Source organism: Eulemur rufifrons, chromosome 1 (assembly GCF_041146395.1).
Source record: "Eulemur rufifrons isolate Redbay chromosome 1, OSU_ERuf_1, whole genome shotgun sequence".
Classification (NCBI taxonomy): Eukaryota; Metazoa; Chordata; class Mammalia; order Primates; family Lemuridae; genus Eulemur; species Eulemur rufifrons.
In genome coordinates, this window is record NC_090983.1 from 31053040 (window position 1) to 31067308 (window position 14269).

General features: G+C 34.4%; 1 protein-coding gene and 1 non-coding gene across 2 annotated transcripts in view; one reads left to right on the top strand and one right to left on the bottom strand.

Annotated features, from left to right (window-relative positions):
• C2CD6 (C2 calcium dependent domain containing 6) overlaps nt 1-14269 on the top strand; it is a 130660-nt gene that overhangs the window by 22123 nt on the left and 94268 nt on the right. Inside the window, exons 5-6 of the mRNA XM_069474219.1 lie at nt 389-511; nt 13341-13385. Of these exons, the coding sequence (XP_069330320.1) occupies nt 389-511; nt 13341-13385 (168 nt within the window). The remainder of the gene's footprint in view (nt 1-388; nt 512-13340; nt 13386-14269) is intronic.
• Nucleotides 10963-11035, bottom strand: TRNAV-CAC (transfer RNA valine (anticodon CAC)). The gene has a single exon. It is a non-coding gene; the product is annotated as a tRNA-Val (tRNA).

Here is a 14269-nt window from a genome sequence, read left to right on the forward strand (position 1 = left end):
GACTGAAGAGGATTTTAGATATCCTTTAATATTGGATATTTAGATAACCTGCATTTGATTACCTGGATTATTTGGATTTCATATTGGGTATTGGATTACTTTTGGTAATGTAGTTTCAGTAGAGTGTTGAGGGTGAACTTTTATGTAGAGTTATTAAATAAAAAAAGAATGTAGGTAATGGATGTTTCAAAAAGACTATAATTGATGTTAGACATAAACAAGATCTTGATTTTTGTTGAAGCCAAAAAGTTACAAAGCTAATGACATACAAAAATGAATCATTAGGTATGCAAATAATATAGTTTATAATGTATTTATTCAGAAATTATATTGGAAATATAGACTGAAAATTTAATGTTTCTTTTCATATATATTTTTTGATATTGAGGTTCCCAGACGTCATGATGATGAGCGGAATAATATTTACTTGGAACTAATGCACTATGACAATATAAAAAAATGTCCTCTCTTGTTAGGGAGTGTTCAGATACATCTTTATGAAGTAATTCAGGTATGTATCAAAATCATTTTTTTTCACCTTGGTGTACCATGTTGTCTAGTGGGTTGTCCAGTTTGTTGTATACCTGATGGACTTTTTTTGTTTATTATCGGCCTTTAAACTCATGTGCTTAGGAAACAAAATCTCACTCTGGCTTTCACAGAAAAAAAGAGTTGGTTTATAACAGCATAATGTTTTTAAAATTTATTTTCTAGAAAGTTAATGATACAACCTAAAAGACTAAGTTTAGGGTCTTTTGTTACTTAATTTTATTTATATATTATTTATTTTAATTTACAAATAAGAATTGTATATATTTATCATGTACAGCGTGATGTTTTGAATTATGTATACATTGTGGAATGGCTAAATCAAGTTAAACATGTTTTATTATGTTTATGAAATGTTTTAAGATGTGATTCAAACTGCAAAGTCTCTTAGTTGGCAGCACAAATTTCAGTTTAGTTCATTTATCCTTGGCTGGGCTACTTACAGTTTACTCTATGCATGTGTCTTTTAGGGGTCAGCCAAAGATTTGGGGAGCATTTATACACAGATTATGCGGGTGCTTCTCTCTTGCTTTCTGCTTATTAGGAGTCCTCCTCACTTTCTAGCAGCTTATTTTGTGGTTGCCCTGAACTCAGAGTAGAGAACTAATTGATTAGTGAGCAAGTATAAACAAATCTGAAGGATTTTCAGGAATATTTGTTATGACATACAGCAAGGATTCCCTCAAAAACTAATGGGGTTATATCAAAAGACACAAGAGCCAGATTGCAGGGACTCCTGCTAGCCAATTTCAGGATAATTTGAACATGAAAAAGATTATTACAACATTCAGAATAAAGAAAAATCCATGAGTCCTTGGTATCTTCAGGAAAAAAGAGGTAGCATGAGAAGAAAAAGGAAATTTTTTTAAACAAAAGAATACCAGCTAATGAATGTAGAAGGAATGACAGAAGTACAAATTTATTGTTTTTGCAGCTCCTTATAATGAATAATGATTACTTCAAGTAAGACTTAGCACTGGCACTAAAACCATTAGGTAAAAGGTTATTGAGGAACAAGATAGTTGCGTGGTGCCACAGTAACAGTGCATAGATTATTGCAAAGGAGAACTCTCTACAATAGAGAGATGTGGTAGTCACCACTTTAATCAAGAGCATGAATTTTGCATAGCTAACATTATAGATAATTTAACATCATATACTTTCTGTAGTGATACAGTATAAGGTATGCAGCATTACCTATGACTTATTGTCATCAAAAGTGTTTAACACAAATGTAACCAAGCTGTCTCTAGAACTAACTTCAAGTTTACAGAAATTTAGGGAGGTACGGAAAAAGTTAAACAATATCTTAAGGATATGATAAGATAAATACAGAAACAGGACATATCAGCTTAGATATTTTAAAAACTTAAGGTACCCAAAGGAAAAAAAGATGGTTTATAAAAAAGACACTTGCACTTGAATGTTTATAGCAGCACAATTCACAATCGCAAAGATGTGGACAAGTGCCTATCAATACATGAGTGGATCAATAAAATGTGGTCTGTGTATACCATGGAGTATTACTCAGCCATAAAAAATGGTGAATGAATACCTTTTGTAACAACCTGGGTGGAACTGCAGACCATCCTTTTCAGTTAAGTGTCACAAGAATGGAAGAACAAAAACCACATGTACTCACTACTAAATTGAAACTTACAGATCAACATTCGTGTGGACATACGGTAGTAAAATTCAATGGAAATCAAGCAAGTGGGAGGTAAGAAGAGGGGATGGGTAAATTCACACCTAACAGGTACAATGCACACTGTATGGGTGATGGACACACTTACAACTTTGACTCTAACTTTACAAAAGCAATTCATGTAACCAAAACATTTGTACTCCCATAATATCCTGAAGTAAAAAAATAAATAAAATAAAGCCAAAAAGCCTGTAGCCAGGCTAAGAAAAAAAGAAAGAAAACACAAGTAAAAATAAATAAATAAATAAATAAAATATTTAATGGTATGTAATTAAAATTTTAAAACATGTGAAATTTCAAGTTTTAAATTTAAAATTCTGATATTTATGAATCAGATTTTAGAATTTTGAACAAAGTAATAACATTTTTTAAAACAAACAACAAAAAAACCACTTAAGGTCATTAAAAAAAATGAGGGAAATTGTTGAGATTTAAAGACAACTTTGAATCCAGATTTGAAAAAGATAGTTATAAAAGACATTCTTGGGATAATTGGGAAAATTTTAATATATACTGAATATTAGGTAAAATCCTAGAGTTGCTAATTTTCTTGTATGTGATACTGTGGTTATGTAGAAGAATATCCTTATTTTTACGGTATTCAAGGTAAGGTTTTAACATTTAGGAGCAAAGAGTAGTGATGGTTGGTTGCAACTTATAAATAGTTCAGCAAACCTATATGTATACACACAGACTAAACAAACATGGCAAACTATTAAACAGTTTTAACAATTGTTAAACAAATATTTGAACTTGTTTAATCTCCGTAGAGGGTATATTGGTACTTATTGCGGGAGTCTTTTAATTGGTCGGTGTGTTTGAAAATTTTTGTAATAAGAGCTTGGGGAAAATCAGATAGCTTTCCAATACATAACAGGAGTCATTGGGTAAGGAAGGAGGTGAATATATTGACTAATGAATAATGGTAAGCAGCCAGGAATTCTCAAAAATATTTTGGGAAAGGATCTTTGGAAATCACTAAAATTCCTTTTTTTAGACATCAAAAAAGTGACATTATTTATTAGTAACTTTTTTGTTGAAGGAAGCTTAGAAACTTGGACTAGAGTTATATGTGCTAACTTTTCAATATTTATTTTTATAGGATCAATTTTTTTAAAATATGCTAACTTAATTTTAAAATACAGTGTAAATTTTTAAAATAAAAAAATCACCCATTATTCCACGATTCTAATATAACATTTCGTTTTTCAGAATTTCTTTCCAATTTTTCTTGTAAACATAAACAGAAAAATAGAAAATATAAAAGACTCAAATTCATATTCTAGAATTGAAAATACAATTATCTGAAATTAAAATTCACTTGACGGACTTAGCAGAATGGAGATGCCAGAGGAAAGGCTATTTTTTTCTTATTAATCTCTTTAAAATTTATATGACTACTTAAAGCAAAAATTATAACTTTATATGTGAGATTTATAATGTTTAGATATGTAATGAATATAACACCCATAGCCTAAAGCTTAGGGAGGACGTGGGGTTTAAAGGACCTATATGATTGCAAGGTTTTGCATTTTCTCTGATGTGGTGCAATGTTAACGCAATAAGGTTGAAGTCTCTATGTTGCTGCCTAATTCCATCCACTGCCGCCTTCCCTCTCTCCAAGAAAAAATAGTGATTATCCTAAACTTTGTATTTATTATCCCTTGCTTTTTTCATAGCTGTACTACTTATGTACAGTTATAAAAATGTTATCATTTTATGTTTCTAAACATAGTATTTTTCTAATATTGATACACTTAATTTTATTAGCTAGTCTCATTTTTTTGCTGCTATGTACTGTTCTATGTGGGCATATTCCTCTATTTGCCTATAAATTATTTTTTAGCTATTTATTTATATTTAATTGACAAATAATAATTGTGTATATTTATAAAGTACAATGTGATATTTTGATCTATGTATACATTGTAAAGAGATTTAATCAAGCTAATTAATGTATCTATCACCTCACAACTTATTTTTTTATACAGAAAATGTTGAAAATCTGTTTTTTTCTTTTCTTTTTTTTTATCTCAGCGTATTATGGGGGTACAAAAGTTTAGGTTACGTATATTGCCCTTGTCCCCTGCCCCATGAATCAGAGCTTCAAGCGTATCCATCCTCTAGATGGTGCGCATTGCACTTATTATGTATGTATACACCCATCCCCTCTCCCCCCACATCTGCCCGACACCCAATTAATGTTATTCCTAAATATGCTCTTAGGTGATGATCAGTGAAACCAATTTGATGGTGAGTACATGTGGTGCTTATTTTTCCATTCTTGGGATACTTCACTTAGTAGAATGAGTTCCAGCTCTATCCAGGAAAATACAAGAGGTGCTATATCACCATTGTTTCTTATAGCTGAGTATACTCCATGGTATACATATACCACATTTTATTAATCCACTCATGTATTGATGGGCACTTGGGTTGTTTCCACATTTTTGCAGTTGTGAATTGTGCTGCTATAAACATTCGAGTGCAGATGTCTTTTTTATAGAATGTCTTTTGTTCTTTTGGGTAGATGCCCAAAAATGGGATTGCTGGATCAAATGGTAGGTCTACTTATATCTGTTTAAGGTATCTCCATAATGCTTTCCACAGAGATTGCACTAGTTTGCAGTCCCACTAGCAGTGTATGAGTGTTCCTATCTCTGTGCATCCATGCCAACATTTGTTGTTTGGGGTTTTTTTTTTTTTTTTTTTTTTTTTGAGACAGAGTCTCACTCTGTTGTCCAGGCTAGGGTGAGTGCCGTGGCATCAGCCTAGCTCACAGCAACCTCAAACTCCTGAGCTTGAGCGATCCTCCTGTCTCAGCCTCCCGAGTAGCTGGGACTACAGGCATGCACCACCATGCCCGGCTAATTTTTTCTATATATATTTTTAGCTGTCCATATAATTTCTTTCTATTTTTAGTAGAGATGGGGTCTCGCTCTTGCTCAGGCTGGTCTCGAACTCCTGAGCTCAAACGATCCGCCCACCTCGGCCTCCCAGAGTGCTAGGATTACAGGCGTGAGCCACCGCGCCCGGCCGGGATTTTTTGATAAAGGCCATTCTCACTGGAGATAGGTGATATCTCATTGTGGCTTTGATTTGCATTTCCCTGATGATTAGAGATGTTGAGCATTTTTCATGTTTTTTGGCCATTCTTCTGTCTTCTTTTGAAAAGTTTCTATTCATGTCCTTTGCCCACTTTTTGATAGGGTTGTTTGATTTTTTTCTTGCTGATTTTCCTGAGTTCTAAATAGATTCTAGTTATCAGCCCTTTATTGGATGTGTAGCATGCAAAAATTTTTTCCCATTCTGTAGGTTGTCTGTTTGCCCTCATGACAGTTTCTTTGGCTGTGCAGAAGCTTTTTAATTTAATCAGGTCCCATTTATTTATTTTTATTGTTGCTGTGATTGCCTTTGGGGTCTTCTTCATAAATTCTTTGCCCAGGCGAATGTCTATAAGAGTTTTTCCCACATTTTCTTCTAGAATTCTAATAGTTTCACACCTTAGGTTTAAGTCTGTTATCCACCGTCATTTTATTTTTGTGAGAGATGAAAGGTATGGGTCTTGTTTCAGTCTTCTACATGTGGCTATCCAGTTTTCCCAGCACCGTTTATTGAATAAGGATTCTTTTCCCCAGTGTATGTTTTTGTCTGCTTTGTCAAAGATTAGATGGCTATATGTGGATGGTTTTATATCTGGATTCTCAGTTCTGTTTCACTGGTCTGTGTCTCTGTTCTTGTGCCAATACCAAGCTGTGAAAATCTATTTTTTTTTAGCAATTTTGAATCATGCATTATTATTAGCTGTGGTCACTAGGCAGTGCAGTAGATCACTGGAACTTATTCTTCCAGTCTAACTGAGACTTTGTGCCCTTTAATCAACATCTTCCCTTTCCCTTTTCCTACCCCTACCCCAACTTCCTAGCCTCTGGTAACCACCTTTCTACTATCTGTTTCTATGAGACTGATTTTTTTAGATTCCACATATAAGTGAGATCATAAAGTGTTTTTCTTTCTGTGCCTGGCTTATTTCACTTAGCAAATGTCCTATGTCACAAGTGACAGAATTTTCTTTTATTTTAAGGTTGTATATTATTCCATTGCATATACACACCACATTTTTTTTTATTATGATAGGTTCTTTAATTTACTTGGAAGGAATGTTCCATTTGTTGTCATCTTATTCCTTCCCTCTTCCTTTATTTTTTAATTTCAGAATATTATGGGGCTACAAACATTTTGGTTACAAGTAATGCCTTTGCCTCACCCAAGCCAGGGCTAGAAGCATGCCTTTCCCCCATACAGTGCACACCACATCTGTTAGTTGTGAGTTTACTCACCTCCCCTCCTGACCAACACCCAGTGAATGTTAATACCATGTGAACACCTTAGTGTTGATCAGTTTGTACCAATTCGATGACGAGTACATGTGGTGCTTATTTTTCCATTCTTGTGATACCTCATTTCTCTAATGATTAGAGATGTTGAGCACTTTTTTATATGTTTGCTGGCCATTATTCTGTCTTCTTTTGAAGTTTCTGTTCATGTCCTTTGCCCATTTATTGATGGGGTTGTTCGATTTTTTTTCTTGTCAATTTTCTTAAGTTCTATATAGATTCTTATAGATTCTTAAGTTCTACATATAAGAATCTATATACCCTTTATCGGACGTGTAGAAAGCAAATATTTTCTCCCATTCTGTATGTTGTCTATGCTCTCTAATTTCCTTGGCCGTGCAGAAGCTTTTTAATTTTATCAGGTCCCATTTATTTATTTTTGTTGCTGCTGACATACCACATTTTCTTTATCCATTCGTCTGTTGATGGACTCTTAGGTTGTTTCCATATCTTGGCTATTGTGGATAATGCTGAAATGAACATGGGAGTGCAGATATCTCTTTGACATACTGATTTCAATCCCTTTGCATATATACTCAGAAGGGGGTAGCTGGATCACATGGTAATTCTATTTTTACTTTTTTGAGAAACTTCCATACTATTTTCCAAAATGGCTGTACAAGCTGAGTATCGCTTATCCAAAAATGCTTGGGACCAGAAGTGTTTCAGATTTTTTTTTTTTTGGATTTTAAAACATTTGCATATACATAATGCAATATCTTGGGGATTGGACACAAGTCTAAATATGAAATTCATTTATATTTCATATATACCTTATACCCATAGCCTGAAAGTGATTTTATATAATATTTTAAATAATTTTGTGCATGACACAGTTTTGCCTGTGTTTTGGTTGTGATTCATCACATTAGGCCAAATGTGGAATTTTCCACTTCTGGCATCATGTTGGCACTCAACCAAGTTTTGGGATTTGGAGCATTTTGGATTTCAGATTTTTGGATTAGGGATGCTCAACCTGTACTAATTTACATTCCCACCAGCAGTGTACAAGGGTTCCCTTTTCTCCACATCCTCACCAACACTGGATATCATTCTTTTTGATAATACCCATTTTATAACAGGTATGAAGTAATATCTTATCGTGGTTTTACTTTGCATTTCTCAGATGATTAGAGATGTTGAGGAATTTTTCATATGTCTGTTGGCCATTCATATATCTTCTTTTGAGAAATAACTGTTCACATCCTTTGCCCATTTCTTACTCCATTTTCCCCAAAGCCATTTATTAAAGAGAGTGTCCTTTCCCCATCGTGTGTTCTTGGCACCTTGTTAAAAGTCAATTGACTATAAGTACTTGGATTCTTACTGGGCTTTGTATCCTGTTCCGTTGGTCTATATGTCTGTTTTTAGGCCAGTACCATGCTGGGTTGGTTGGTTGGTTTGTTTTTGAGACAAGGTCTTGCTCTGTCATCCAGGCTGGAGTGCACTGGCAGAATCATAACTCACTGCATCCTTGAACTCCTGGGCTCAAGCAATCTTCCCTCTTCAGCCTCTCAGATAGCTAGGACTATAGGTACACACCACCATGCCTGAAAATTTTTTTATTTTTTGTAGAGGTGGGGTCGCACTATGTTGCTTATGTTGGTCTTGAACTCCGGGACTCAAGCAGTACTCCCTCCTCAGCCTCCCAAGGTGCTGGGATTACAGGCATGAGCCACTGCACCCAGCCTATTTTATAGTTTTTAGTATACAGATCTTTTTCATCCTTGGATAAATTTATTCCTAAATTTTTTTTTATGCTATTGCAAATGAGGTTGTTTTCTTAATTTTGGGGGGATAGGTTTTAGTTTATGGAAATGCTACTGATTTTATAACCTGCGACTTACAGAATTTGTCTATCAGTTCTAATAGTTTTTTGGTGGAATCTTTAGGATTTTTTATGTATAAGATCATGTCATCAACAAGCAGAGACAATTTTACTTCTTCCTTTCCTATATGGATGCCTTTTATTTCTTTTTCTTTTCTATGTGCTCTGGCTAGGACTTCCACTATTAAGTTGAATAGAAGTGGCAAGAGCGGCACCCTTGTTTTATTCCTCTTCCTAGAGGAAAAGTTTCCAACTTTTTACTGTTGACTATGAGGTTAGCTGTGGGCTTTCATATATGGTCTGTATTATGGTGAGGTATATTTCTTCTATACCTACTTTTTTTGAGAATTTTTATCATAAATAGATGTTGAATTTTGTTAATGATTTTTTAACATCTATTGAGATGGTCATATGGTTTTTGTACTTCATTATGTTAATATGGTATATCACATTTATTGATTTACATATGTTGAACCATCCTGTATCCCTGTGATAAATGCCACTTGATCATGGTGAATGCCCTTTTTTAATGTGCCATTCAACTCAGTTTGCCTAGTATTTTGTTGAGGATTTTTGCATCTGTGTTCATCCGGGATATTGGCTTATAGCTTTCCTTTCTTGTACTGTCCTTGTCTGGCTTTCTTTCAGAGTAATGCTGGCCTCATAAAATGAGTTTGGAATTATTGGTGCTTCTTCAACTTTTTGGAAGAGTTTAAGAAGGGTTGGTATTATTTCTCCTTGAAATGTTTGGTAGAATTTAGCAGTGAAGCTAGGTCCTGGGCTTTTCATTGATAGGAGACTTTTTATTACTGATTCAATCTTTTTACTTACTATTGTTCTGTTCAGATTTTATATTTCTTTCTAATTCAGTCTTGGTAGTATTGTATGTTACTAGGAATTTTGTCCATGTCTCGTAGGTTATCCAGTTTGTTGGTGTATAGTTGTTCATAGTAGTCTCTTATGATCTATTGAATTTCTGTTGTATCAGTTATAATGTCTTCTCCTTTTATGGTTAATCTGGCTAAAAGTTTGTCAATTTTGTTTATCTTTTCCAAAACCAACTTTTAGTTTTGTTGATTCTTTCTATTGCTTTTCTAGTCTCTATTTTATATATTTCTACTCTAATGTTTGTTATTTTCTTCTTCCTTCTAAGTTTTGATTACTTTGTTCTTTTTCTAGTTCCTTGAGGTGTAACATTAGGTTGTTGATGCAATTTCATTAGTTTGATATTGTTGGCATTGGGTGATGGCCATACAATAATATGTAAGCATCTGGTTCCCAGACAGTGGAGGAAGGCAAGAACTATGAGATAATCACAAGAATAATAATAAATATTTCAAACCCACTTTGTATCCAGTGCTAGTGAACCAGGTCTTATGGGAGAAAAGGCCCATGGATCAGTTTGACCCACCTTAAATAGCCAAATGGCCTTTTTAAAACTTTTATTTTCAAATAATTATAAATTCACATGCAGTTGAAATAATACTGAGATGTTGTGTACCTTTTACTCAGTTTCCCCCAAGGATAACATCTTGTAAAACTATAGTAAACTATACAATATTAAAACTATACAATGTGTAAACATTAAATTGACATGATACAGCCAAGGTACAGAATATTTCCATCCCCATAAGAATCCCTCATGTTGCTTTTTTATACCTATATCTACTTTTCTCCCACCCCATCCCCTACTTAACCCTTGGCAAACACTAGTATATTCTCCATTTCTATAATTTTCTTATTTCAAGGATATTGTACAAATAGAATCATATGCTATGTAACATTTTAGGTTTGGCTTTTTTCACTCAGCATAATTCTCTGGAATGTCATCTGAGTTGTTGTATGTACCCATAGTTCATTCTTTTTTGTTGTTGAGTAGTATTTCATGGTATGAATGTTAAACAGTTTGTTTAACCATTTACCCATTGGAGGATATCTGGGTTGTTTCTTCTAGGTTTTGGTTGTTATGAGTAAAGCTGCTATAAACATTCATGTACAAGATTTTGTGTGAACGTATGTGTTCACTTCTCAAATAAATTGCTGAGTTGTATGGTATTTACATGTATACTTTTTAAAGAAACTGCCAAACTATTTTCCAGAGTGGCTGTTCTATTAATATATTACTACCAGAAATATATGAGTAACCTAGTTTCTCAGCATCCTCCCCAGCATTTGATGTTGTCATTATTTTTTATTTTAGCCACTCTAATAAGTATATAGTGATATCTCATTGTGGTTTTAATTTGCATTTTCCTAACAGCTCAGAATGTTGAACATCGTCTCATGGGGCCTTTTAATTTATTGATCATTCCACTTTCCCTGAAGTGTTTACCTAGGTACAGCAAGATACATAGGATCCTGCATAGAGTTTACCACACCTGGATAGTAAAAGATCAAAGCAGTATTACCTAGGATAATTCTAAAAGGCGAAAGATTTATGCGATCTGAAGAGAAACCAGAGCATAAGGACAGAAATGCCCTCATGTTTCCGCCCGGGATCAAACCAGGGACCTTTCGCGTGTGAGGCGAACGTGATAACCACTACACTACGGAAACTGGTGTAGGATAATTCTAGACAACAAATTTACAGTGATCTGTGTTGCCTCTAAAGCTTGAGCTGTATCATTTGCTGTTTGGGCCACATGTAGGGATCGATTATAGACCACTTTTTTTAGTTCTGGAACAACTAGTCATAGCAGAAATTCTCATGCAAACTGGTAATATGTAGTGTTTTGGGTGAGTTGGAAGACCTTATGACCAGACTCAAACTACAGGTAGTGTTTGAAAGCACAAGAAGGCTATCTGATTACACAGCAGTTACCCTACCAGGTATACATTGAGAGGACACAAAAGTGTTATGATTACTAATTAGTATTAGTTGCTATTTGAATGTAATTGGCCTGATTATGGAGGACGAAGACCTTGAGTTGAATTAAACAAATCACATAATAGGTTTGGCATAGCTTTATAAAAATATAATTGATCTGTTGCTTCTATCATTAATTCCTTATGCCTTCCTGTCCCTGATACATCTTGGTTTCTTTTGAAGCTTTGGGAGAAATCAGAAACCAGCTAATTGTTAAGGCCTAGGGTCTAGTTGAGGCATACATGTAAATTGGAGTTCGTAATATTCCTGTATTGATTATAAAAGAGAATGTGATTATTAATTTTGGGCTGAAGTATAGTACCATTGTGTTTATCAGTTTGGCTGTATGATCCTTACCAGAAGAACCTAGGATAAGGTGATAAATTCAACAGTTAGAAAGATTGGTAGCCATTGTAATTGTTTGTGAAAGGCAAGTGGGAATTCAAAGGTGTGAGACATTACTAGAGTAATGCCCCCAAAGGATCACATTTCCCCGTGTCCATACCCTTGGAATAGTCTACTGCCCCTTTTCCCCATCTCCTCTCAAAGCTTAGCCATGCAACTTGCCTGAGGCACAGCAGAGCCAAATTTGGGGCATAGGAGCCAAATAGCTCACTGCTGCACCTTGAAACTCACCAGAGGAACTGAGTGAAGGCCTAGAACTCAGTGGATTTGGATGAGATGCATATTCAAGCTGAGCATTTTAATTGGCTCCGATGAAAAGACTCAATGGGGCAGATCTTAGTGGGACCTCCAGAAAGAACTTAAAGACATTCGTAATAGTTAAAATTATGGTTGGAAGTTTACTTATATGTGAGGAACATTAATCAATAGGTTGATTTCTTTGATCAAAAGCAAAGGCAATTTATAAAAGAGAAGGGAAAAAAGGCAGTTTTGGAACAATGAGGTATTTCCCCACTCCCTCTTTGAGAACAGAGAAGTTATCAAGAGGAAGAAGCTATAAACAGCAGGTTTGCAGGATCATTAAGGAAATTAATTTCAGGTATTTGTGGATTTTCTGAGAAATCTTATGATTTTATGTGAAGAACATACATGATATGCTAATTCTGTGTGATGACTGCCATTTTACTACCACCTAAGTTATTTCTCTCACAATATCTCACCAGGAAAGGAGAAGAGAGGGGTTAGATAGGTCCTGGGGGAATGCAGAGGAATGTGTGAACCGGGTGCCAAAGTTTTCACTAAATGAGAATGAGTAACCTGAATGTGTGAAAGACAATAAAATTGCCAGATAGCATAAGGCTTAAAAGAGGAAAACATTTTATACCTGCATGAAATAATATGATCTGTAAGGAATAGAGGGTAGAGTGGAGGATGCTACTCCGCTTCCTGACCTTGAGGTATTTACGCTTTTGGAGAAGGAGCACCTTCACTTGAGGGATCTATAAGGGAAGCAGCACATCCCCAGTGGCGAGCCAGGTCTCAGGGAAAGCAGAGAGTAGAAGGAATGTTTAGAGATGTAAGTAAGGTTGTTTGTTAACCATGGCATTGGGAGTAGTGGAAAATGCTGGGAGGAAAAGGAACCGTGGGATGTTGGATTGGTGGAATGACTCATAAGACAGCAGAGATGACCGTGGATGGTGACCAAGGATATCAAAGGTTTACCTAGTTTAAAGGATCTCAGCAGTCCCTGAGAGATGAGAGAGGTACTGTCAGGTAGGAATCAGCTTATCATGTAGATTTATATATAACCCTTACAAAAGAATGTGGGTTTGGCACTTTTTCTAAGACTTTTAAAAAGGGGAACTGTAACTAGCAAGAACATTTTTGTTTAGAACATAAATGTAAATATTAACATTTATTTTTCTTGTACCTGGAATTTTAATTTTCTTCTTCTGAACATTCCTTATGTGTTTATATTTTAGGTATTAGTTTCATGTGTGCATTTGAAAAATCATTACCTGATCTTTTTACTATAATATGGTTTACATGAGTGATTCTATATTTAAGAATTTTATTATTACTTTTCTCTAGAAAGGGTGCTTCACTGAAGAATTTCAAGTGTTGAATAAAAACATAGTAAGAACTTTACTGAAACTTCCTAAGTTTTGTACACATGTAATATTTTCTTAACAGTTCATGTAACTTTAATATTGTTTGTAGCCTACATCTTTTTATTCTTTTTGTTACCCTACCAGTCACTGTTTGAATTAGAAATGTACTAATAGAAAGTACAATATTTGCTCACAAAAATCTTCACCCCTACCCTTTTTTTTTAAGCTACTATCGTACTGCTAAATGGTGATAAAGAAAATTAGAATTCTTTGGTGAGAGAGAAAAATGCCTCTGGATGCATAGCCTCAGGAGCCTCACTTTGCTAAATTGAAGAAGTATTATTTTTCTTGTTGGGGAGTTTCTAAAGAATGGTTTCCAGTTCTTATTCTAAGTTATTTTCAAGTACTTAAAATTATTAGCTTGATTAATTGACCTTCTTTCTATTCAGAGGGAATTCTGTTGACAATGGCCAAAACAGGGACAAGGAACATAAAAAAACAGAATGATGGACATTTGAGGTTATTATCTCTCACGCCTTCCTTTATTTCACACATAAGCAATCTGTGACTCGAAGAGTAAAATTACTTACTTGTCTAAGATAAAATTTTATCTGAAAATGGGAGTGGAGGTGAGAGGAGTGTGAGTAAATAATTTAAAAAATATATACATATATATATGAATATATATATATGTATATATGTCTGTATCTCAGTATAATCCTATTAATAATTACAAGTTGATATTTTCCATATTTTAATCATATAATGTTACTTAACTTTAACACGGAAGGTTTTAACATTTTAGGAACTCAATAGATTCTTCTATAGGAGTTCCTTGTATAAATGCTTTTATTTTAAATCAAGAGATTCATACTTTGGCATTTCTGACTTATAGATTTGTAAAGTAAA